Here is a 27,266-nt window from a genome sequence, read left to right as displayed (position 1 = left end):
AGGTTATTGACAGCGTTCGGCTGTGTCCTTGTCTCCTTCCTATCTCCATGTACCTTGAGATGTGATGCTGCTGCTGCTCATAGATGTGCCCTACAGACAGTAGGTAGCCTGGCTTTATCCAGGGCCTATGAGTACATGGTGGTGGGAGGAATGTAGAAATGCTAAGGAAATGTGAATACTCTAAAGCATGAATATCTTTCAGAGGCTTTCAGTGGTATCAGCTGCCACTTATCTTGGACAGCCAGGTACAACTGTAGCACCATTCCAGTAGCATTGCGGAGTGTGCTAAGGCTGCAGGTTATTATTTGTTTGTTCCAAGATTTCTGTTACTTTCAGCTCTGATGCACTTTAGGCTTTTGATTAATTTTATTTTAGGTTTTTGTGCCCATGTAACATTCATCATCAAACAAGACATTGTTTTGGTACCCTGTCCCCCTTCCCTAAACCCAGGGTGCTCCTAGCATAGCACACACATCTCTTCATACAGCAAAGTGCTCCTCTCCTGAGCACAGCATACAGAAGATGTGACTAAGAATGCTCTGCAGGATTTGATTTATTTAAAAATGCTTATATTCTGCATCTTCCAAAAATTTCACAATATGCAAAACTAAAACATCAAATCACTCAGGTTGTAATTCACTTTAAATTCTAAAATACAAGATACTGACTGTGTAGCTAAGCTTGCCCTGAAAGTCGCAGATGTTTGAGCCCCTTCCAGCACTGTTGACTTGTCTTGAACTGGTTCCACATTTTCCTTTGGGCTGCTGTAGATTATGATGTCAACCAATCCAGAACAGTATAGTATTATAAATGGTAATAAATCAATACTTTATTTACTAATTAAATGAAACATGTATTTGAATTTTACTGATTGAAAACAACTTATAATACTGTACTGTTCTGGATTGGTTGACAATGTTTTCTATACAGCACAGTAGGTGCTGTCTTTGAATTTTGAATATTGCTGAAGATTTGCCTCTTTTTTTCATGCTATTTTCCATTTTCCCTTCCTCGCGGCTGCTGCCCAAGCTCTTTGTTATTGTGCGCTGTCTTCCCAAAAGTAAAACAGCAAAATCATCCTGATGCTACTCGGGTTTCAGAACAGTCTTGGGAGGGGGAGACCATGTGTTTGTGCTATTGAGTTACAATTTGGTGAAGGCTAGTGGGTGGGGTGGGGAGGAGAAAGCACAGGAAACTGCATTCTCAGTGTGCTGTAAACACTTCAGCTTTCCACCTGTGCTCACATTCTGGCCGATGCAATATCATACACACAGGTTAACCCACGATTGGACATGTGTTTTGGCCGCGCATCCATAAGCCCTGATGCAATAAGGGGATTAGCACATCCAAAACACGCATCCAAACCAGTGTGTAGCTAATAGCGCTCATCACATGAAAAATGCCATGTTGATGAGGCTATTAGTTAGTACCCCCAATGTGTGTAAAAAAAAAAAAAAAAAAACAGAAAAAAATTGTGTACCCAATGTGCACGTTAACCCTCAAAAATTAATGCCAACCCCCGGAGCTGGTGTTAAGTTTTGAGGCATCCCAAAACTTGCACAGAAAAGCAGAAAATCCTGTTTTTCTGTGGTTCCTCCAACTTAATATCGTCGCGATATTAAGTCATAAGAACTTAAGAATATGCCATACTGGGTCAGACCAAGGGTCCATCGAGCCCAGCATCCTGTTTCCAACAGTGGCCAATCCAGGCCATAAAAACCTGGCAAGTTCCCAAAAACTATCCCATGTTACTGTTGCTAGTAATAGCAGTGGCTATTTTCTAAGTCAACTTAATTAATAGCAGGTAATGGACTTCTCCTCCAAGAACTTATCCAATCCTTTTTTAAACACAGCTTCACTAACTGCACTAACCACATCCCCTGGCAACAAATTCCAGAGTTTAATTGTGCGTTGAGTGAAAAAGAACTTTCTCCGATTAGTCTTAAATGTGCTACTTGCTAACTTCATGGAATGCCCCCTAGTCTTTCTACTATCCGAAAGAGTAAAAAACCGATTCACATCTACCCGTTCTAGACCTCTCATGATTTTAAACACCTCTACCATATCCCCCCTCAGCCGTCTCTTCTCCAAGCTGAAAAGTCCTAACCTCTTTAGTCTTTCCTCATAGGGGAGCTGTTCTATTCCCTTTATCATTTTGGTTGCCCTTCTCTGTACCTTCTCCATCGCAATTATATCTTTTTTGAGATGCGGCGACCAGAATTGTACACAGCATTCAAGGTGCGGTCTCACCATGGAACGATACAGAGGCATTATGACATTTTCCGTTTTATTCACCATTCCCTTCCTAATAATTCCCAACACTCCACTGCCCACTCCCTTCCACTGAGAAAATTGTAGCCGGATTACAAACTGGCTAAAAGACAGGAACAGCAACATGAAAAAGAAAAAAAAAAAAGCCTTGACGGCGGTCAGGTTAGGAAAACGGGTGCTCAGTTTTATGAGAAGAGCACACAGCCACTTCTCCTGGGCCCCCGATGCCGAGGAGGCGCTAGGAATGCACAGTTTCCCCATGCTCCTCCTTTTTAATGCAGCAGCTTATTTGGCATACTGCTTTGCGAGCCTGGGAGAGGTGGATGGATGCACGTTAGGGAAGCGGGTGCTCAAACATGAGCGCACATTTTTTGCGCGTTGATATTACATTGGCCTGATTGAACCAGTGCTCATGGTTTACTGCAGCAGATTATTTATCTAAAAATGTATTTACCACCTATCAACATTTCTCTGTGGCAAATATGCATAATTTTGCATATATTTACATTTTAAAATGCATTTTTTTAAAACTTTATAAAGAAAGTCATTTTCTGACTTTTATATGTCCAGTTTATTTGGTTCTTTATTAGAGGAAAAGGGATCTTACTGATTGAGGCTGAGGAGGAAGGAGGGGAAAGGATCTGGAAATGGGGAGAGAGAAAGGGGATCCCAGGCAGAAAGGTGGGATGAGGATGGGAGATTTAGAGAGAGTAAGGAAAGGGAATGAGAGAAGGGCAGAAAAGAGGGATCAGGAAATGAGCAGGGGGAATCTGGAGATGGGGAGGTAGTGGAGGATGAAGGATCAGGGATGAGGTGGAGAAAGGAGGAGAACAAGAGGGGGGAAGGAAGTGCAGAGATAGGGGAGGGAAGGCTGGTGGTCCTTTCTTGTTCCCCTCACATTTCAAATCTCAATCCCTACTCTCTCTCTATCAGCTTTTCCATTCCATACTCGCTCCTGTTTTCTTTCCACCCCTAGTTCTTTTATTGTACCCCATCCCACCTGCTCACAAATACACACACACCCATCCACCCTTTCCCAGCATCTTTCTCACAAACTCTGATTCCCCAGTCCCCCGTTAACACGCAGCCCATCTTCCCAGTGTTGACACGCATCCCCCAACCTCTCCGTCATCCACTCCATCTTCCAGCCCCTTTCCCATTCCCTCTTCAATCTATCCCAGCCTCCCATTTCACACAATACCCATCACACCCCATTCCCATTCTCTTAGCCCCCCAGCAGCCCTCATTTCACACAGCTGCAACCCCTCCATCCCATTCCCTTAACTTCCCTCCTCGCATATTTTCTTCATGGCCAGCCTCTCTTTAAAAAAAAAATAAATAGCACTCCAGGTGATGGCAGTGGGTATGTAGAAGTGCTCAGGTGATGCTGCAGGTGTTGGCTTGCAGGGTATGGGGGGAGACTGTTGTGGCCCGTGGAAGTGCTGCTAAGTTCAGGGTGATTCTGGGCCTGTGGCTGGGAAGCTTATTTTATTTTAAAGGGGATCACTGTTAAAAAAAAAAAAAAAAAGGCTGGTGGCAGGATTGAACATAGCTTGCAGGCGGGTTGTGCTGCTCTCGAGGTGCTGTTGACACAGGGTGGGGGAGGCAGAGGGAGTGTGACTATCATTCTCGCTTTCCATGCTGAAGGGCACATATATAAGGTCATAGAGAGTTAACACAGCAAAATCCCATTGCGGACCACTACAGAGACAGATCCTGGAGATGCGATTAGCGGCTGAGTGAGCAGCACGGAAGAAAAGTGCTGCAGCACTGCTGGAGCTGAGACAGCATGAGAGGCAGATTGGAGCAGTGGAGTTAACCTTCGTGCTGCCACTGCATTCCCAGGCGATTGGAGGGGAAGCGGAAGGAAATAACCAGGAAAGGGGGGGGTTTTGCAGCGCCATAGGACGGCCATTTCCAATGCACTTGGACCCGAGCTCTGTGGTCTCCTGTGGTGATTCTGTGGGGACCAGAAAATTCCATGGGAAGGGGAAGATTTTGTGGCCCTTCCCACAGACTTACGGGAGACTAGGGGCCCTGCCTTGGCTAATCAGAGGAACGGTAGAGAGAAAAGCAACTCTCTCTTTAAACGTTACCCCCTTCACTGTGTGAGAACTGCTCAAAGGCTCTGAAGACCCAGCTGCTCTTTGTCAGCAAAGTTAGAGAACTACTCACATATGAACGGGCAAAATACTGCATAGTGACAAATGGCTGGCGGGATCCCTGTTCTGAAAGAGTGCAGGGGCACCAGACAAAAGGGTAGACCCTGTCAAAAAAAAAACTTGATTGAGTTCTTTAACAAGATGACTGCCGTAGTGGTTCAGGGAGGTGCAGTCGACTTTGCTGTCTGGAGATCAATAGAGCTTTGGGCACTGTTCCTCACAGAAGAGTGGTAAGAAAGCAGGACAGTGTGGGAGAAGGCCAGACATTTGAAATTGCAAAAGGACTAGTTGAGCAGCAGGATGCAGAGAGTGGTTCTAGATGAATCAGCTCTGCTGAAGATAAAGTTGTCAGTTGAGTATGCTAGGGCTCAGTACTGGAACTGGTTCTTTTCAGTACCTTTTATTTAGTGGCATTCCTGAGGAACTTGAGGGAAAAATGGTTGATACTAAAATCTATAACAGAGCAGACGTGCCAAAAGGGATAGAAAAAATGAAAAGGGGCCTTGAAAAAAAACTGGAAAATGGTGAAAGGATTAGAACATGAACTTCATTGTGAAAAAAGTGTAAAATCCTGAACTGGGGACACGTATCAATTAGAAGGACAAGAACTGGACGTTGTGAAATATGAAAGAGATGAAAAACCGGAGTGATAATTTAACTCTGTTATTTGAACTTCGGTATAGAAAAGTTATAAATAAATAAATAAAATAAATAAGATAGTCCGTCAATGTAATGAAGCAACTGGGAAAGCTCAGAATGTGCTTAGCTACATAAGAAAAGTATCACAGCAGGAAAAAGGAGTCAGTATTATCCTTGTGTAGGTTGTGAGTGAGATCCCTCCTCAAATACTGTGTTTCGTTTGCAAGGACATTGAGAGGATGGAAGCAGTTCAGACAAAGGCTGTTAAAATAATGCAGGGCTTGCAACATGAATCCTACATAGAGAGGCTCATGATACTCGTACTTACTAGAGAAAAGATAGAAATAATCAGATATTTGACGAGCTTCAATAAGTTATGGGATGTTGACATTTTTCGATAAAATAAAGGAAATTCAAGGACAAGGAGTCGTCATATGAAGCAGCAGGGAGGAAGATTCAAAGGAACATTTATTTTATGTTTTCATATACCTTTCCATTAATGCTCAACATATAATTATAAGATGACAAATAGTAGATGAGAAAAACTACTTTCTCCCAGGACAAACAGGATGGTAGTCTTCACAGATGGGTAATTTCATCAGATGGAGCCCTGTCATGGAACACGGTTCCCCTTCAGTCTCCTTTTTTCCATGGAGCTGTTGCCTCGCGGTTTGTGGAGCTCTGTAAGAACTTTTTCCTCACAATTTCGTCATGGAACAATTCGACATTTTTTTTTTCATTCGTTTTCCCTGCCATCAGGGTCCCCATCGCGAATCGCTCTTCTGGCGTCTGGTAGGTGTCTTTTTGCGTTCTTGCGGTTGGTTCCTGAGCATCTACCTCCCGGTGGCCATTGGCCACTGACCGCACACCACCCCTTTTTCAATAGCGACCGGTTTTAGAAAGTGCTCTGAGTGTCGGTGGACTATGGCTATCACCGACCCACATGACGTCTGCGTCCTGTGCCTCAGGCCTTCCCACAATGTCCGTTGGTGTCCCAGTTGTGCTCTGATGACCCCCAAAGGCCGGCACGCCCACCTGGACAAGATGGAACACTTGTTTGGTTCCACGCAATCTGCTCTATCGACCCCGGTACCGGGTATGTCAAATCGTGCGGATCAATCTGACTCGGGACCTTCGCCTTCGATGCCCCGCCGCAATGATCAGGGGGCAAGAGATTGCCCCTCACCGGCATCGGGATATTTGAAGAGCTCTGCATCAACATCCTCTGCGCCGGAAAAGGATCGGGCTGAACTCCGAAGGTTGTCACTGACACTGGAGCGGCCTTGGCAAAACCTCCTCTGAAGAGGCCCTGAGGGGAGAAGGCCCCATCCTCCGCTGGACCCGGGAACCCAGGTCATTCCCCACAGATATCGGTGCTGGGAACCGAGCCTCCACGGAGACCCGTGGATGCTCCGGTGACGTCCAGCCTGCTTCCTACTCCAGGGTCGGACTTGTCCACACTCAACAAGTAGTGCTAAATGCCCTTCTGGGTCTCTAGCAGCCACTGACACCGGCTCCCATACCGGCATCGGAACCGGCACCCTCCATGTTGGCGCCTCTGCTGGAAAAGCTGGACGTGCTGCTCGATGCCTTACTGACGCAACCTGTGCTGGCAGACGCCCCGGTACCTTGTCCACCACTGGTGCCTCCCCCTGTCTCGATCCCGATTCCGGGCTCCTCAGAGGAGGAAGATGCGGCCCCTCTCCCATCTCCATGGGTGATACCGCCGATGCCGGATCCTGTCCCCAGGCCATCAGGCCTCCCGGCGTCTATCTCAAGTCCAGTGCCCTTGATGCTGGCGCCACCGCTGTCGGTTCCACTTCATCGACCATCAGTGTCCGTGCCCCATAATCTGGGTCTTGGCCTCCCTCCTCGGCCCAGGCAGTTTCCTGGTGAGGAGGAAGCCCCCTATGACCCATGGGAAGACGCCTCCTCTGAGCATTCCTCAGAGGCCTCCGAGGACATCCTGTCTGAGCCTTCCCCACCAGACGAGAGACAGCGCTCACCTCCGGAGGACTTATCCTTCATGAGCTTTGTCCGGGCGATGTCAGAGACCATTCCTTTCCAGCTTCTGACCGAAGAGGATGCCTGCCACAAGATGTTGGAGGTCCTCCAATTTGTGGATGCTCCTAAGGAAGTAATGGCAGTCTCGGTCCATGAGGTTCTTCTGGACCTCCTTCACTGACTCTGGGAACACCCAGGTTCTGTGGCTCCAGTCAATAGAAAAATGGATGCCACCTATTTAGAACAACAGGTCCTAGGCTTTCAAAAGAGCCAGTTGCCACACCAATTGGTGGTAGTCGAATTGGCCCAGAAAAATGCCAAAAGAAGCCGCCCTCACTCCTCCACCCCTCCAGGAAAGGACCATAGAGCCTTAGACACTCTGGGTTGAAGAGTTTTCCAGGGTTCCATGCTCATTGCTCACATACCAGCGTACTAGTTGTGCATGGCCCAGTACAACCGGAACCCCTGGAGGCAGATCCAGGAGTACACTGAGACCCTACCACAACAATTTCAGGAGGGCCTAGAATCCATCCTCCAAAAAGGACTGGAAGCTGGGAAACACAAGATGAGAGTGGCCTATGACGTCTTTGAGACAGCGTCAAGGGTCTCAGCAGCAGACATTAGTGCCAGACGCTGGGCCTGGCTAAAAGCCTCCGACCTTTGTCTGGAAGTCCAAGACAAACTGGCCGACTTCCCCTGTACAGGGGAAAACCTGTTTGGGGACAAAATCCAGGACACAGTGGCCCAACTCAAGGACCACCATGAAACCCTGCGTCAGTTATCTACCACCACCTCTGACCCCTCTTCTGCAGCCCGAAGAGGTCCGCGTAGGGATTCTAGAAAGCCTCCTGTGCTCGTCCAGCTTGGTCCACCCAGAGAGGCCACCCTCACCAACAAAGGGCACCTAGGGCTCAGTCAGCCTCTCAGCCAAGCCCTGAAGCTGGCTTTTGACTGGCACACAGAGAGCAGAAACCTATCCCCTTCGCCCGCACTATCCAACCCACCTGTGGGGGGTTGTCTCTGCCTATTTGTGAACCACTGGTCCCCAATTACCACCAAGTGATGGGTACTATCCATTGTACAATGGAGTTACAGCCTCAATCTTCTGTGTTCTTCCAGACTCCCCACCCTCTCCGGCATGGAGCCTTGTGGAACACGCACCAACCCTTGAGTTAGAACTCTCGGCCCTGCTATGATCCAGAGCCACGAAAGCAATTCCCCAGGTTCAGCAAGGCCGGGGGTTCTACTCCCGATATTTCTCATTCCAAAGAAAACAGGTGGCCTCCGTCCCATCCTCGATCTCTGGGTCTTAAACATGTTCTTTCATAGAGAGCAGTTCAAAATGGTATCCCTGGGTACCCTACTCCCGCTTCTACATCAAGGGGACCGGCTCTGCTCTCTGAATCTACAAGACGCGTACGTGCACATTGCTATTTTTCCACCTCATTGTAAATATCTGCAATTCGTGGTAGGCCATCAGCACTTCCAGTACAGGGTTCTTCCCTTCAGACTGGCCTCCGCACCTCGGGTCTTCATAAAGTGCCTGGCAGTGGGGGGAGCACATTTGTGCTGCAAGGGCGTGTACGTGTTTCCATATCTGGATGATAGGCTCATCAAGAGTTCTTCAAGAGAGGGAGCCCTTTACTCCCTGAGTGTGACGTTATGACTCCTCCAATCGCCAGGGTTCCTAGTAAACTACCCGAAATCCCAGCTGACTCCGTCACAATGATTCAGCTTCATCGGAGCGAATCTGGACACCATATTAGCCAAAGTGTTCCTTCCCAGGGAGCGCATTGCCACCTTGGCTGGGCTGGCCAGGTCCATCCGTTCCCAGCAGATGGCCTCAGCCCGCCTGCTCCTGAAGTTACTAGGTCACATGGCATCATTGGTGCATGTCACCCTAATGGCTCGCCTGGCCATGAGGGTCACATAATGTACTCTATGGTCCCAGTGGCACCAAGCCTCTTAAGAACTTTCCACACTCGTCCATATAACCAAACCTCTCCCTCGCCTGATGGGCGCAGGAATCCAACCTCAGCAAGGGACTACCTTTCCAGCACCCTACTCCTCAAATAATCCTGACCACGGATGTCTCCAACCTAGGCTGGGGGACCCATGTCAACGGCCTCCACACGCAAGGAGTGTGGTCGAAGCCCGAGGTGAGATGCCAGATAAACTTTCTGGAGCTCCGAGCGATGTGGTATGCACTCTACGCATTCCAGGACTGCCTGTCCAACAAGGTCATCTTGATCCAGACTGGCAACCAAGAGGCCATGTGGTACTTGAACAAACAGGGGGGCATAGGCTCTTATCTGCTTTGCCAAGAGGCGTCGCAGATTTGGGCATAGGCCCTGTCACGTTCCATGCCCCTGCGAGCCATCTACCTGGCAGACTCCAAGAATGTGGTGGCAGACTGCCTCAATTGGACCTTCCACCCCCACGAGTGGTCCCTCAACCCCTCGGTGGCGGAAAGGATCTTCCACCAGTGGGGTCAGCCAGACGTGGATCCCTTCACATCCCTGCAGAACCACAAGGTGGACTGCTTCTGCTCCCTGTCAAGGAAGGAAAGGGATCAGCAGTGAATGCCTTCACCCACTCCTGGAGTGTGAACCTCCTATATGCGTACCCTCCGTTTCCGCTAATGAGCAAGACTTCCATGAAGCTACAGCAGGACCGAGGCTCCATGATCCTCATAGCCCCGCATTGGCCGCGTCAGGTCCTGGTTTTCGATTCTCCATGACCTGTCTCTCCAGGAGCCCATTTGCCTGTGCACCTCGCTCGATCTCATCACGCAGGATCAGGGCAGGCTATGCCACTGGAACCGCCAGTCATTGGCCCTCATAGCCTGGATGTTGAAAGGCTTGTGCTGCAATCCCTTCATGTTTCGGACAATATCTCGCAAGTCCTTGTAGCTTCGCGTAAGCCTTCCACGCGGAAGTCCTACCAAACAAAGTGGAGGAGATTCTCGTCCTGGTGTGCGGAGGAGTGTTTTGACCCTTTCACTTGCCTTACACCTAGGCTTTTCTAGACTACCTCTGGTGCCTCTCGGAGTCTGGGCTACAGACCTCAATCCAGGTACATCTGAGTGCCATCAGCGCCTACCACTGCGGAGTGGGCGACACTTCAGTCTCTGTGCAGCCCTTAGTGGGGTGCTTCATGAAAGGCTTACTACAACTGAAGCCTCCACTATGTCGTCCTGTTGTGGCCTGGGACCTCAACATTGTGCTGGTGTGGCTCATGAGGCCTCTGTTTGAGCCCCTGCAGTCCTGCGAGTTCAAGTATCTCACCTGGAAGGTCATCTTCCTAGTTGCAGTTACTTCTGCTCGCAGAGTCAGTGAGCTGCAGGCCCTAGTGACCTATCCGCCTTACACGAAGTTCTTCCATGACAGGGTGGTGCTACACACACCCCCTAAGTTCCTGCCTAAGGTGGTGACTGACTTTCACCTGAATCAGTCCATCGTGATGCCCACTTTTTTTCCGAGGCCACACTCCCATCCAGATGAACGGGCTCTGCATACCTTGGACTGCAAGCGTGCTCTCGCTTTTTATTTAGAGTGCACCACAGCCCACAGGCAGTCCACCCAACTCTTTTTTTTTCTCCTTTGTCAGAAATAGACTTGGAGTTGCGGTGGGCAAGCAGACCCTCTCCAATTGGTTGGCGGACTGTATTGCTTTCTGCTACCAGCAAGCAAGCCTTCCGCTTGAGGGCCGAGTGAAAGTGCACTCAGTGAGGGCCATGGCAGCATCAGTGGCGCACTTCTGGGCAGTCCCTGTTGCCGAAATCTGCAAGGCCGCCACGTGGAATTCCCTCCACACCTTTGCAGCCCATTATTACCTTGATAAGGACAGTCGACAGGACAGCGTCTTTGGCCAGTCTGACCTCCGTAATCTATTTACAGTGTGAAAACCCAACTCTCTCTACCTAGGGCCCAGTATGAGGTTCAGACTGCCCCTGGTGCCTGTTGCACGTTATTAGGTGCTTGTTGGCCTAGGCTGTTCAGGGGACAGCCTGCAGCTTGGTATTCACCCATCTGTAAGGACTACCATCCTGCTTGTCCTGGGAGAAAGCAGAGTTGCTTACCTGTAACAGGTGTTCTCCCAGGACAGCAGGATGTTAGTCCTCATGAAACCCACTTGCCACCCCGCGGAGTTGGGTTCGCCTGCGTTTTGTTATTTTATTTTTCGCTCTTATTTTTCTTTGCTTTGAAATGAGGCTGAAGGGGGACCCCGTGTGGCCACGGGGTTAGTTGCATGCTCAGTGTGCCAGTCAAAGTTCTAGAAACTTTGACAAAAGTGTTCCGTGACAGGGCTCCATTTTTTGATGTCACCCATCTGTGAGGACTAACATCCTGCTGACCTGGGAGAACACCTGTTACAAGTAAGCAACTCTGCTTTACCATGAGGATGGTTGATGCAGAGGATACAGCAAGCAAAACTGTGACTGGTGCAGAGTGTAGTGCAGGATAGGTGAGGAGGAAACAAGTAGAAGAAATAAAGGGAAGAAGCTTGAATGTTTGCTCAGTCACATGAAACTTAAGCAGGCCAATAACAGGAAAATGGAACTCAATGGGTAGAGTGGTGGGTGACTGCATTTACAGTTTCAGGAAAGCTGGGCTAACTGGCATGGAGCAGCCATGGTGATAACCCGAACATCATTGGGCATGCTTGGCACAGATAGAGAGGGAAGCGATAGGAACAGGGATGAGAGGTCAGAGGGAGCAGGTGTTGGTATGGGAATTTGTGCTGAACTGAAGGAGCTTTTGTTTGGAAAGTCATTCTCATCTAGCCTCATTGGAAGAAGCCCTCTGTTAGACAGCAGGATTATGGGATCTGGATGGGCAATGAGTCTTAATGTTGAAGAAGCTTGGCATTGGAAGACTGGTTATAGTAATGACACAGTGGGTGAATGCAGGCACCCCTTTTCCATTGCCTACATAGCCATCTTCAAACACAAGACTTCCAAACCAACACCATGTTACGAGCTATCGGTCTAGTACCAATTATGCAATGGATCCCAGTGTAGTCTGATCCGTATCCTGCTTCATAATTCAAATCCCAGTGCCGCCAGTGAAAGCAAGATGGCTTTGGAACGCACGAGATGCATGGCGTGGATCTTTGTGGGCACCACAGTCTACAACTTCAAGTGTTTGCGGTAAGAAGAATATAAAATGGGGAGGGAGGGGGCCATTAGCATCTCCAGAGATCAGTGGCATTCTGCAAGGGGGGGGGGGGGGAGCAAAGCCCCCAGAAGCTGGAGGTAACGGATGATTACGCCAGGAAGGTGTAGGTGAGAGGGAAGGGAAAGTGATTATGCCATGGAGGGGTGGAAGGAGAAGGAAATGAGGGTGATTATGCCAGTGGGATGAGAGAGAAGGGAAAGGATGGAAGGGTGATTATGCTAGAAGGATGGGAGGAGACAAAAGGAAAGGTGATTTTGCCAGTGGGATGAGAGGGAAGGAAAGGAATAGGGGAGAGTTTAACTAATTCAGAGTAGTTAAATCACATGATTCATTGCAGGAGGCCCTTATGAGACTGGAAGATTGGGTTTCCATATGGCAGATGAAATTAGTGTTGAATGCTGCAGCTCGTTTGCTGACGGGGACTCCTTTGAGGGACCACATTACTTCGGTACTGAGGTCCCTTCATTGGCTCCGTCAGCCAAAGAATTAAATTTAAGATTTTATCCCTGACTCACCGGGCAGTTCATGGGTGAGGGCAGGATTATTTAAAGGCACAAGTGTCTTGGTATTGTCCGATGCGATTATTGCGTTCTGAGTGGGCTTCTTTAGCAATCAAAGGAATCACCAAAGTTCAGTTGCAGGAGACCAAGAATAGAGCCTTCTTCTGGGTTGCCCTTTCTTTGTGGAATAGGCTTCCTTTGGAAAACCATCAGTTACAGGACTATTAAGCCTTCATCTGCTTCCGAAAAGTCTTATCTGTTCCGGGAGGCCTTTGGGGGAGTGTAGGGGTTATTTTTAATTATTGTTAGGTTATGTTTTTGATTTGTGTATGTGAAATTGTAAGCTACCCAGAACAGATGTCTGGCAATTGGGTGGGTAAGAAATTGCTGTAAATAAATATTGCGGACAAGCGCAAGGTGATGCATATAGGGAAAAATAACCGATGCAGTAGCTACACAATGTTACGTTCCATTGATCTGCGTGTCGTAGTTGATTTTACATTGAAATCGTTGGCTCAGGGTGCTGCAGCAGTCAAAAAAGCAAACAGAATGTTAGAAATTGTTAGGAAGGGAATGGTGAATAAAATGGTGAATGTCATAATGCCTCTGTATTGCTCCATGGTGAGACCGCAACTTGAATACTGTGTACAATTCTGGTCGCCGCATCTCAAAAAAGATATATTTGCGATGGAGAAGGTACAGAAAAGGGCAACCAAAATGATAAAGGGCATGGAACGGCTCCCCAGTGAGGAAAGGCTAAAGAAGTTAGGGCTGTTCAGTCTGGAAAAGAGACGGCTGAGGGGGATATGATAGAGGTCTACAAAATCATGAAAGGACTTGAACGGGTAAATGTGAATCAGTTATTTACACTTTCGGATAATAGAAGGACTAGGGGGCACTCCATGAAGTTAGCAAGTAGCACATTTAAAATAGGAGAAAATGTTTTCACTCAATAAACAATTAAGCTCTGGAATTAATTGCCAGAGGATGTGGATAAAGTAGTGTAGCTGGGTTTAAAAAAGGTTTGGAAAGTTCCTGAAGGAGAAGTCCATAAACTGGTCTTAAAAGGGAATAGCCACTGCTTGTTGCCAGCATTAGTAAGTACCTTGAGATCTATTTGGGTACTTGCCAAGTACTTGTGACTTAGATTGGCCACTGTTGGAGACAGGAAACTGGGCTTCATTGGACCTTTGATCTGACCTACTATGGCAACTTCTTATATTCTTATGTTCTTAGAGTGATTATACTAGCAGGATGGGGAGAGAGGAAAGGAAAGCGACTATATCAATGGGATGTGAGGGAAGGGAAGCTGATGGTGTGCATTTATTTAAGTCTGAATTTCACCCCACACCTCTGAGCTTTGAAAACTTTTAGGACCCAAAGAAAAAATGTGCTTTACAGTTTACAAATTTTGAGGGCTTTTGCTATTTTGAGGGCTTTTGCTATTTTGTTTTTTTAACTTATTTTGCTCATCTATTCAAGGATAAGGTCTTTTCATATTTCTTTTAATTTCCTTCCTTTCATTTGTTCTCTTCTGCTGCTGCTGGTGCTCTCCAGCTTCACGGGCTGCTTCAGGCCATGCATTTTGCTCTCCAGAGCCCTGTGCTGGGCTGCGGTAGCACCTAATGCTCAGCACAGCCTGGCAGCACCACACATGAACATTCGGGCAACTAGGTACCTGAGCTTTTTTCATCTCTCTAATGATGCTTTCACATAATTAAAGCACATTTGGTAAATTTCAATCATGTTTTCTATCATGGATCTGTAGATACATATAATTTTTCTTTACTTTTAGTGTGATTCGATACCCCATAAGCCGGTAAGAAAAAAAAAAATCCCATGGGCCAATATTTTCCTCCATTCCTCCCTGAACACCTTCAGCCCAGCCTGAATGGGGGCAGGAGGCAGAGCAGCAGAATAACCACAGTGGTGCCCACTGAAGGGCGCAGGAGGTTCCTGGTGCTTGCCACACAAGTAAGAGTCCATAGCCCCATCACCATGGGTGCACGCAAGCTTTTGCCCCTTAGAAGGTTCACAAGAATCTGTGACTTTAAGCAATGCTAGGAGGGGGTGAAACAAATACATGCATTGGCCCCTGGGCGCTAGAGACCCATGGTGTGCCTCTGCCATGAAATACCATCAGGAGGCAGGATCATGTACAGTTTGGAAGTTCAGAACAACTATTTGTCTCTCCCTGCTACACAAGCAGCTAATGTTTGATTAGGTAATGTTGCAGACTGGCAGGGTGGAGAGCTCTGAGTGTTTGTGCTGTGCTCCTGACCTGTGTCCTCTACTATCCTGCCAGAGGACTTAAACATGAGAATAGGGGAGGGACTTCTATAACACAGAATCATTTCCTGAAAGAGAGGAAGGTAAAAAAAAAACCCACATGGAGGACATTTAGGTTCACATGAGAAGAGGATTTGGATTAATGAGTGCACACAGGCCCCAGGGGAACCTCACTTTTCAGTGCCCGGTGGAAGGCTTACTTTTATTTCATATCATAAGAAATAGAGAATAAAATGGCATATAAAGATGGTAATGTCCATTTTCACTCTGCTTATTGTGAGTTTTCTAATAAAATGAGAATTGCACCTTTGAGTATTTGGAATTTTTTGACATTCTGAGCTTCATAATTAGCGGAAACCCTGGTTACAGAATGTGTGTGTTCTGGTCACAGCAGTGTTTCTGTGACCACTGCCATTTCATTCCTAATCTCAGAGAACCACAAAGGAAGTGAAATCCTGTGCTGCCCCAAAGATACACAATGCATTTAGCAGTGCTACAAATGCCCCGAATCATGTGGATAAGGAAGCAGGAAAATACATGTTTTCAATGTTTGGCCAGCAAAAACATGCTAGAGATTTGTAGTATTTTTCTTTGCTGTCATCTGCTTATGTCTGATTTTCTTGTGATTTATTTGATTCTCCTTGTGCTCTATGATGGAGATATGATTGGTTAATTCTCTTACATGATTTATAATAGATTCATTTTATAAGCAATGGTTCTTCCTCATTCTAAAATATTTGTAATCATATTTCTGTATCCCAGGAGAGGGACTGGAAAAGGAATGTGCTCCTGCTGTACTTTGTGGTATGTATGTTCCCTCATGTGGCGAAAGAGCAAAACTACACACCATAAAGTATAGCAGGAGCACATCTCCTTTCCAGTCCCTCTTCTGGGATACAGATAGATGATTAAAAATATATTCTATGTATAATATGTGGCAAACAGTCCAGTCATGTGTCATTTTCCAAGTTCTCATAAACATTGTTCCCCAGAATCCTTCCTAGAAGTGCATGGAAAAATCCAGGGCTTAGATAACAGGTGGCGTGTGTCACAAGAGCACACTTCGTAACTGAGGATTCTGACCACCTTTATTTAGAAAAGATATGAGGGCTACTATCATATGATCTCTATTCTATTTTCCTGAGCCATCTTTTTAAAATAACCATTTTTTTTTTGTTTGGCTAAATACCAACCCAGGTTTTCCCTATCCTACTTCCTATCCCCAAGCATAGCCTTGCTCACCACTCTGTTCTCATCCATCTATTATTAGAGAGCTCTGGTGCATATGGTCTCTCTTCCTTCCATGTCCAGTATTACTGCACCAATCACCTCTGCTAAGAAGAAGCCTCTCCCTGCAAACCTAGTGCCTGGCCATGGATTATGCTGTGAGATTTGGCACCTTTGCACCCTCTCTTCAATAGGCAGAGATGTTATTTATTTTAAAATGTTTATATACTGCAGTCTACAATGGCGCACAAAGCAGTTCACAAAATACACACATAATGATTAAAACAAATCAACTAGTACTGTAATCTGTGACATACAAGATTACTTCCTATAAATAATAAAATCTTTTCAATCATCTCCTGACAAATACAGCTTGACTCACAAGTATGTTGCTAGTTAGTATTCGGAGGGGGAGTTTAGATAGCCATTAGACATTATGACGTTAAAGATTATTCTCTGTTTACCTGTAAGCTCCTGAAGACCTGTTTAAAAAGTAAGTCTTAAGGTCCCTCTTGAATGCCTTCACATCAGTAATCGTACGTAGTGTGTCTGGTAGCGAGTTCCACAGCTTTGGGCCAGCTACTGAGAATGCTTGGTTCCTTTCTAGCCATCTTTGGTGTCGGAAAATCAAACAAGTTTGTTTGCAGAGCACAACTGTCACGCAGGTTTATATAGTCATTATACTGTATTCAGAATGGTATAGGTAGCCAGTGCAACAATAAAAGTACCAGGATGATATATTCCCTCATTCGAGTGTTAGTCAGTATATGGGCAGCAGAGTTCTAGATTAGCTGTAATGGTTGTAATGCATTAGGAGAAATGCCCAAGTATAATGGCTGACTCCAGTTCTCAATTGTCACCAGTGTGTCTAGTTTTCAGGATACATCTTTTAAAACTGAGTATTGGAATGCTGTTCATTTCATGAGCAGTCATGATGGATATCCTGAAACTCCCACCTGCTTGTGACACTTTTTTTTTCTGTGCTTTTTTTCAACTGCATTCCCAGCAGGCCAAAGAGGAGTTTTAAAAGTGTTAATCTTTAAGATTTTCTAAAAGTAGTTGTTTTTCTTTGTATTGATTAACTTATCTGCCTTTTCAAATGAATGCATTGGGCATTTCTGTTCAGTATTATGTGAGCTGCTGTGGGACGATGGAGGAAAGGTGAATAGAAATGTCAGCAATAAAATAAATTCCATGAGGTATTTGGTCAAGAAGAACCACAGTGGGGAAAAAAGGTGATACAAAGATAACTTTATTTTTGGTTTTCTTTTAACTTTCCAGCAAACAGCGTCACAACAAGCTCTGGCGCTCACACTCAGACAGTGACCTTTCAGACCACCATGAGCCAGCCTGCAAAACAGGAATTGAGCTGAGCAAAAAGGACATCACATCCTCTGCTGAGCAGCTGCTGGACACCACCCACCATACCTTTCCCCTGGGGCCTCATGTGCAACACCTAGATCAGGGGGACTCCTTTACTACAGCGGACAAGGCACACATAGAGTTTACAGCCCGGGGCTTTCACACTGGACAACTTGAAGACATCTTGAACCTGAATACCATGAATGGCTGCTTGACAGGATGCTGCTTAAATGAATCTCAGTCATTTCTAGACAACTGCTGCACTGAGACAGAGGCTTCAATGCCATCTGAAGCACCTTTCCAGCTGCCAACAGAGATGCTTGACTTGACAGTAGAAGATTTGGAGCAAGATGCACTGAAAACAGACATGAACTGCCACTTGCTACCTTTAGAGGAGTTGGCATCTTGTCTGAAGGAATTTCCTGGATCACCTGATCAGAACACATCCATCCCCGAACCTGAACCAGCCAATCTGAGCACAGATCGGATTGACTTCTTCAGCGCCCTAGAGAAGTTTGTGGAGCTCTCTCAGGAGAGCCGGTCTCGCACCTGCTCCCACTCCCGGCCAGAGGAGCAGGAATGTGGAAGGAACAGCATTGCCAAAGGGTCAGCGCATGAAGTGCTGCCTTCTGAGACAGCCAGGGAGGTTCAAAGAGACATCTCTGAAGGCAACACAGGTCATGCATCCCAGGAGACTACACCAGGAGAGGAGCAGTCACAGGTACCAAGAGAATTTGCTACTTTGAGCATTATTGCTAATGGAAGGCCTTCAGATGAGATGCACAAGAAAAAAATGTCTGTGTGATAAAGAGCTAAAGTGAATTCATGTTTGTTGTTTTATTAAAGTAGTTAAAAGTGGACTACAGTGAACTCAAGTCACAGATGTAGATATCATTCAGAAATATCTAATTTAGAAAATATTGAGATTTGTTTTCTAAGTTTTAGGGCTAAGATTAATTTTTTTTCATTTTCTGGCCTTTGACTCCACTCAGGCCCTATCAGAATAATAGAGGTTAATGTAATCCATGAAAATCCTTGATGATCTCAGTCTCTTAACCTATTTCTATTTTGTACCCTGTCTTTTTTCAGAATAGGATTTGAAGTGGCTTACAACACAGTAAAATACTATATGTAGTTAAATATTAAATACAATAGATTTATCAGAATTAAAATAGTATAACCCACAAATAATATCCTTCCCTAACTTATACCAAACCCCCCCCCCTCACAGAGGGGCTGGAAGAAGTTAAAAAAAAATGCCCTCCCTCAAAAAATTAAAATAAAATACAATATCAAAAATATACACAAGTAACAGCAATTCAAAATTATCTTAAATTCATAACACAGCAGTAAAGCCCGGACCAAAGTCTCCTTCCCCAATAAGATGAGAAAAACTGCCAACCCATTACTACACCAAGCCCTACCCAAATTTATAGCAATGCGGGACTTCATCCAACCCTGAAGAACTTCCCAAAGGAAACATCATCTGGCTGGAGGAGGGTTCAGGACAGACTCACCCACTATAACAGCATCTGCTGCTCTCCACAGGCCTTCCTTAGTTCTGGAAAAACTGATTCTCTGTGGGCTGTGTATCAGCCCAAAACCTTTTAAGAGGACAAGAAGGAAAAATTATTGTAGGTATCTTCATCAGGACATGAAAGCCTAGCTTTGAGCACATGTAGCTCACATACTACTTTATACCACTGGAAAACTGAAAATTTCCTTGTTGTGGATTCCCAAAATAAACACTTGGCAGCTTAAAGAAAGATCTTTATTTAGATACATTATGGAATATTTCAGGAGAGTTCCAAGCAGTTCTGAAGCAGTCTGTCAGAGCATTGTTTACACAATAGATTAAATAGATGACCACCTCCAATTTACACACCAATGCACTAGTTTGCATAACATTTTCCTAATTGGTTGACATTAACAAAACATCTTCTTAATAGAGTGGTATTATAATTTTATCTCATATATCTTAATGGAGCTGGGATTCTAAGTAATGTGATTCTTTTGTAAATTGAGGCAGGAATGAAAATTAAGGCTGAATTTTGACATACTTTCTTACTTCTGGCCTACATTCTAGCATTTCAGCATATTTTGTCATGTCAGCAACCTTGAATAATTCACAAGTCTAATCAGTGCAATTTCACAGTGCAGTAATAATAGCTTCATAGAAACCTGTTTTCAAAGTATCCTAACTGCCTGGTAAATGGTTCCAGAAATAATCAGTGTTCACTGGAGTTAGGATGAGCAAAGACTTTACCACTCTATCAAGGAACCCGCAATGGAACATATAAATGATCACTTGGAATCCCAGTAACTGTTTAAAATTGTTCCTGTTTCTGGTGGTTCCCAGATCATGGGTTGTGTGCGTTTGTAATTGGTTATGATGCACTTGAGTCGCACTGTTGGTGTTTGGACTCACCCTGGACAGAGCAGGCACAAAAGGTAATTTACTTCTTTAATGTTTTTGATGATCACCTCAATGTCTCAGTCAAAGCAAGCAGAGTTTAGCAATAAATACACAGGAACACAGGCAAAAACTGAGTTATAGCACTATACTTGCTGCACTTTGTGGACAAATGGGCATTCTTTAGAAAATGAAATATGACAGGTACTGTTATAAGTGGAAATTATTTTTTTTTCTCTTGTGTTACAGGAGATTACCCAAGGCCATTTCCCCATGTCTCATTCAGAAAATGCTATTTCTGTCAAGGAAATCATCACTGAAATTGAATCTATCAACCAGGGAGTAGGGCAGTGCCAACAAACAGACAATCTGTCCATCCAAACCCAGACACCAAAGAGGACTACAATTCATGAACTGCCCTTTGAGGAGCCTTGGGCATTAAAAAACAACAATGGAAAACAGGAAATTAGTGAGGGAAGTGAAGTCATGCCACATGAAAAGTTCAGCGACTCCATGGAACAGGAGGGAATTCAAATTCTAATGTGTCCTGGGGAAACCTCTGATCAAACAGAACAGCAGCAAGAACTCTTGGTTCAAAGTCCAAACCTAGAGCCAAAATGGTGCCCTGGTTCCGTCCGGCGTGCAACCATGGAATTTGAGGAGCGCCTACGGCAAGAACATGAACATCAGCATACATCCCACATGGGTCCCTTATCAGCTCGTAAGAACTCTAAGAATGATGGATTAGTTGTAGAACAAGCTCCAAAGAGAGCACACGAAGAACCATCACTTGAACCTGAACCCAAGGAAAATGAGAAAGATAAGAAAGTCCAAAGTCCCATCATAGGGCACGAGAACACATTAACTTACACTTGTGAACTTACTGCAGATGCACATTCTATGGTGCTGGGGCCTCACCCTGTGCAAGCCATGCAAGAGTACCCGCTACCAGAAGTGAGCATCAAACAGCAGGAAGGGCATTTGAAAGAGCTCAGAACTTTAGTTTCTCTTGAAGCCTCTGGGAGACCGGTTCTACCAGGTCAGCTTCCAAAGAGAATAGAAATTATTGAATATACCCATGTGGATCACAAAGAGAATGACCATCGCTCTCCAGTAATCACAAAGAATATAGAAGATGAACTGCTAGAGAAGGTGGAAAGAGTTGTTAAAGCAGCAGTGTCTCCAGCAGATGAAAGTACAGATACCTTTGAGTGCACAGAAGAGTCCTTTCTATATTCAGGAAATGTAATTTTGTCTAATCCTTTAGAATTAGGGCCACATGTAACTTTCACCATTGGCAATCCTGATGATGAACTTTGCAGACCCCTGGTTAACTTAGAAACTAGTCCTTCCAAACCTGCCCCAAATCTGCCTTTAACAAACCTGGACTGTCAAAATACATTTTACCTAGAAGGTGTTACAGAACAGTGCACCAGCATAGACGATCCAGTTGAAATAGGCAGCTTTGCTTGCAATGCAGACATTGGTGAGACGTTTCATAGGGGAAGCGACAGTGCCTTGAATCTGCTGAGTAGTGAAGACCTAAGTTTAATCAGCAAACTGACTGAAACTGTAAGGGAGCTCCATGAAGTACTAGATGTTTCTTCACCGCCTTGTGGCCTTCCTCACAGTTGTAGCAGTGACAGCATTAAAGACTTAATTAGAAATCAGGGCATGGTCAAACAGCGTGCAAAGGAAATTGAAGCACGGATAAGGCAAGCAGGACTCACCACTCCATCCCGGATGAAGAGATCTGCCTCTATAGCTAAGCTTGGTTCTCTGGACCTCTCTAAGGACGATTTGTCAGAACGAGAATCGGACAGTTTTGAAACAAACCAGATGTTTCCTGACTTGCTTCACAGCATGCCAGGGGTGCAAGATATAACATTGGACCTCCAGGAAAAGCTTTCCATTGTTTCCATAGCGCAAGAATCTGAACCCACCAAGTATTTTGTAGAACAGCTAAAGACGGCAGAGTGTGTGGTACAGAGCAAACCAGTGGAAAGGCTTCCGGTTCAATATGCCAAAGAATGTGGTTCAACTCAACAGAGTTTATTTCCTAATACAGAATCTACATTGACTAGCTCAGAGGAGTGTCTTTCACAGCTACTAGATCCTCTATGTTCATCTCCTCTAGTAGCTGTGATTCCCCAGCAGCTACATGGTAGAACTCACCCCCTGAGAAAACTTAAAAAGTCAGAGAAGAAGAGGACAACCAATCCACTCTACAACACCATGTAACTCTGAGCCCTACATTCACTTTCGTGTTGTTTTTTTATGTTGTGTTCTTTATAAGGGGCAGGTGTAATATCTAAGGAACATGCACTTTATTAGTTAATTTTATATATTTTGTTATATTTTACTGTTCCTGACGCATGTAGGGTTTGGGGTTTTTTCTGTGTGTGTGGGACTGCAAGACCATTTGTACAAAAGAAAAAAGATTTTATTTTAACTCAGACAACCTCAAAAACTTGTTTTAAAAGAACACCTTTATCATAAGAAAATTGCTGTTTGATGACCTTAGGGGTTCGTGGGCTCCTGTCTCGTTTAAGGAGACATCTTTGGCCCTACAAGCCTCCTTGTAAGCCTCATTTTCCCAGGAGTTGATTTGTGATGTGGCCTTGTTTTATTTTTACATCCAGGAAAATTTAAAGGCATAAAATCCTCAAAAGAAACCCATCCTCTCCTCCCCACCCCCAGCTTCCATACACAGACCTTGCGGTGCATTTTTGTTGCTGCCCTGTGATGGCGCAAGGCAATCACAGGGCAACTTTACAGTGGTGGCAATAGAGAGAGTACTAGAAGTAAATGAAGAAAAGTTAAAAATGTATTCATTAATATTCTTTTAAGTGTCAACTATAAAGAGAGAGAACAGAGCCAAGAGTGTCCCTTATGACTAAGACCACTTGTTAGTGACAAGGGGTATCTGCAAGAGGGAGAGAATGGCACGGCATCACGTGGCTGTAAATTCAGAACCAGCTCAATTTATTGTAGCTCTCCAGAAAGTTCACATCTGTACCTCAGTGCCACAAGCAAATTCAACTTTTCCTTTAGCTAAGCTGCGGTTGTTATAGGGAGTGCATCTGTTTTTATTCCATGACATCCGAGAGACTGGGTCTTGCACATGCGGTAACAGCATAGGCAGAACACCTTGATATGACATTACAGGGGAGTATAAGAGAGATGTATGAAGCGGATGTATTTTTAAAATATGGCTATTAAGAAATAGATGCATTTATATATTGCAAATTTACATAATGTGAAATAAAATGTTTCATTGCAAGTTGTGATCACTCGGGTATGGCGGAGCCATGAATCTATTATTCTTAAAAAGTGAAATTTTGTGGAATGCCTTGAAATGGAATTTACCTTTTATTTCACATTTTTGTAGCGTGCAGCCTATAGTTAAGATTAAATGGTCTAACGTACAGCTTTGATACATAGTTTCTGCTTCATCAGCGAAACCCTGCCTTTTGTATATAAACATATTCTACATCTGTGACACACAGTCATCAGTCACTTTGGCAATATGATCAGTGAGTTGATCCAGATAATATACCTATTCAGCATACTAGTTAAATGTTTCTTTAGTGCCCAGAGAAAATGTCATAGAAAGCACAGGATGTGTTTTCTGAAGTTGGCTCTTGCTACTTTGTTGTATGGTGTCAGCTCATGGAGTGGCATGTTGAACCACAAACAAAAATGCATACAGCATAAGTCATCAAGCTGATGCAGTGCCAACTAAGAGCCTTATTAACAAGTGACTTTCCCTACTATAAGGATATTTGAATCCGTTTTTTGCTGTGGAAGCAATTGCATAGCCTTTGAAATAAAAGTAGTGATGGAGGTTAGCTAGTCTGCTCCATCCTGAGAAGACCGTTGCTCAGCGCAAACATGGACTCTTACTGGACAGTGTCAGTTGAGCTGAAGGTTTTCTGATGTCTAGCGGGAGCATCAGAAGGACATGTGGGATGGAAACATTGTCATTAAGTATAGGGGTCTTCTAAGACTCCTCCAACTCTCTTCCTTCCCAGACTCTCACCTCTGCCCGGCAATAGCTGAGCAGGCACTGCAGACCAAGCAAACGTGAATAGTCTCCAGTGCTGGTTTCCTATGTTAATCTTTATTTCTCCTCTTACTTGGGGGTGCCTTAGAAAATGCTCATCAACTTTTAAAAGATGGTAGGCAGGTACACATATTCTGGTTTTAAGGAGTGACACTGTTCCAGTACTTTATGGAGAGCTGCAACAGAATCCAGGCTTGGTCTCCAATCCCTGCACAAAAGAACGTAAATTCTTCATATTGTAGGAACTACTTGACATTGATTATGTAAGATAGAAAATGCATAGATGGCTACCCAGTGACATTCACAACAGAACCACAAAATGACAGTAGGAGAAAAGTGTGTGGTGGGGTTGGGAAGGAGCTGGGGGCAGGGAATGGTACCTTTTAATAGAAAGAAAACAGCAGTTGAAAGTTGGTGTACGTGTTCTTTTAAAATGTACTATTGTAAAGGGTTTAACCCTTTCGTTACTTGAATTCTGCTGTGGGCCTTCCAAGTTCATGGTCATACCATGGGGTTTGCCTTTTCTTTCTTCCTTCAGCCCTCTTACTCCTAACCCTTCCCATCAAATGTTCTTCCTCAATGCTGCCTATTCTGTTTTTAAAGCGCCGATGTTTTTACTGTTACATTCAGTCTGTATTTTCCTCTTTTAAATGCAAAGCTTTCTTTTATAGCTCATCCCTTTGACCTTGGAAGTATTTTCCTTTTTTGGAAGCTGGTTTCTCAAACATTGTACATACTTAAATAGATCATTTTTGTCTCTTAAAGACGGAGGGATTTTTTTTTTTTTTTAAAGAGAAATTGCTGGACTTGCTAAAAACTGGAAGAAAAAAAATCATTAAACTGGGTAGTGGTGTTTTGTCACCAAGCATGGAGTGCATGTCTTCAGCTGTCCCCTCCTGGAAAGGAAGGACTCTACAGGGTAATATCAACCCCAGAATGTGAAGCAGAGCTCTCTTTTCTCCTTTGCCATCTCCTGTCCAAAGCTGTAGCTGATCGCTAGAACAGTTGCTCAACAATGACATGGGTAAAGCACTTGGCAGTTGCAAATTTCTCATATTTAATCAGTGAGAATTTGCTTGTGGCAGCTTTTTAAAATTTTTTCCCCTGGGTTGGCCTTTGAACCTTTTCCTTTGCTAGTAGCCATATGCAAAACTAATTCACACAAAACTGGAGTTAAAGTTCCTTCTCTTGCTGGCAGAGTAGGATTATTGGCTTTGTGGTATTACAGAGGCAGTACAGTAGAAGGATTTGTTTTCCTTGTACTCGTTGGTAAGAACATTTATATGTTTGCACACTGTCTTGAATTGTGATGCATGATGGGGGTGGAGGGTCGGATCTAGAGGATTAAGACGAGGTCAAAGTCAACTATTAGACTGAGCTAAATTTTAGGCTTACATCAGTAATATTTTGTTTTTAACTGCCATGGCTAGAGAAGTTCAGAATTTTGGCCAAACACATTCATATGGTTTCATGGAAGGATAACAGCAGAAAATCAGAGGTCCTCGTCAGGTCTGTCCTTGAAGATACCATGGGCCAAAGTTCCTTTGCTCTAACAAATGTTCAAATTTGAGATTAAATTGTGGTCCTTTAGGGGAGGGGATAGATAGGAAGGGAATACATTTCTCCTAGTGTGGTGCTCATTTGATAGGTTTTGGGTTACAGGACACAGCTTCAACTAAAGGATTAACTCTGGGCTGTGAGTAAAAGTTGAGCAGAAGCAACTGGCACATACCACCCTCTTTTGGCTCTACCTCATTAACTTGTGGGAGGTTAATCCACCAATCAGGACCTTTTGGAGCTCTGCCTCTGACAGTGATGGTGCTGGAGCTAAACAGGAGATGATGATGCTCTGAGTTTGACTTGCATTGTGTTCTTAGCTTTATCATCTCACTTTAACGAAAAGAGTAGAAGAAATACATTTTCTTCCTCCATAGCCTCTTAGTTTTCTCAGGCTGGACAATTCTGTTGCTTAAGTCTTCTAGGGTACCACCCACCTGAGAAACCTTTAAACATGTGTAAGGCATAATACTTTCCAATAGAAGACATGCAAAAGGACCATTCATTAATCCCCCCTCTATCCAGTGCACAACTTTAATCTTGGAGAATGTACTGCAGCTTTCCCAGGAGCTGAGCATGAGGACAATCAGTTCTATCCCATGGGCAAAATCAGTTCTTCATTCCTCACTGGGGCTTTCCCCAATCTCTCGTTGCTTGAACGTTAGCCTGAGTCCTGAAGGATCATGGTTTTATGCTGCAGCCAAAGCAGAGGAACTTGCCTTGATCTTGGGCCTCGGGATGATTTGTTTGCCCACCTGTGTGAAAAGTGCAGGTGTAAGATTCCATGAAAGTGGGGACTACTTGAGTTTCTCCCATTTTTCCACTATTCTTAACTGTATAATAAAGACAAGCCAATGAATTCACAACCTACTGAAGACTTGTTCCATCACTCCCTCCCATGTGAGTTCCATTTCCCAGTTGCTCCTTTTGAATTAATGCCAATACAGACCCAAGTCTGCTCAGAAGAGATGGGAAGTAGTAGTATCCCATAGACAAAGCAAACTGGCAGTATCTTCTTTCTTTTTTTGTTGAATAAAGACAAAAAAAAATGGAAAAAGTCTTTTTAACAGGGCATTTTTGTACAAAACTGTTTTCTTGGTCCTTTACAACAACGAAATACTGTGGTTGAGGAAACTTATTGTTTACATTGTGAATATTAAATTGGAACAAATTCTCTGTGTTGGACTTGATTTATTTTTTCTTTCCAGCTGCTGTGGCAAAAATAATCTCCTTCACCATGGCACAAGGCCGTCTCCCTTCCAGCTGTGGAGAAATATACAACAGCAGCCGGCCCAGTGGCAGTGTTATGCACATCCTTGCAGATGAATCTGGTTTTGATTCCTGGCTCAAGTCTTCCACTCCTCTGGTTAGCTGGGGCTGGGGTTGCTGCAGAGGCAGCACTCACAGTTCCTGTGGTGGAAGGAGTCGTGCTCTTTGTTAAGAGCGATGCTTGTTGGCTGATTCACAGCGCCTGTCTCAGGACTATTGCTGTAACAAGCAGACTAAGAACAGTGGGAGGAAATCTGGGAGGGGGGGGTAAACCTCTGGTAGTTGTGAATGAAGTTCATGGTGCCAGATGCTAGCCCTGATTCTGAA

The 27,266-nt window shown here is 44.8% G+C and overlaps 1 protein-coding gene across 2 annotated transcripts in view; it reads left to right on the top strand.

The window, feature by feature from the left end:
- The window catches only part of SSH2 (slingshot protein phosphatase 2), a 283,085-nt gene extending 256,235 nt beyond the window's left edge, over positions 1-26,850 (top strand). For both annotated transcript variants that reach the window (XM_029611202.1, XM_029611203.1), the window contains 2 exons: positions 17,554-18,355; positions 20,297-26,850. In XM_029611202.1, the coding sequence (XP_029467062.1) occupies positions 17,554-18,355; positions 20,297-22,288 (2,794 nt within the window). In that variant the 3' untranslated portion in view covers positions 22,289-26,850. The remainder of the gene's footprint in view (positions 1-17,553; positions 18,356-20,296) is intronic.
- The last annotated feature ends 416 nt before the right edge of the window (positions 26,851-27,266 follow it).

Source organism: Rhinatrema bivittatum, chromosome 8 (assembly GCF_901001135.1).
Source record: "Rhinatrema bivittatum chromosome 8, aRhiBiv1.1, whole genome shotgun sequence".
Taxonomy (NCBI): domain Eukaryota; kingdom Metazoa; phylum Chordata; class Amphibia; order Gymnophiona; family Rhinatrematidae; genus Rhinatrema; species Rhinatrema bivittatum.
The sequence above is the reverse complement of the archived record's forward strand: the minus strand, read 5'-3'. Positions and strand labels throughout refer to the sequence as shown.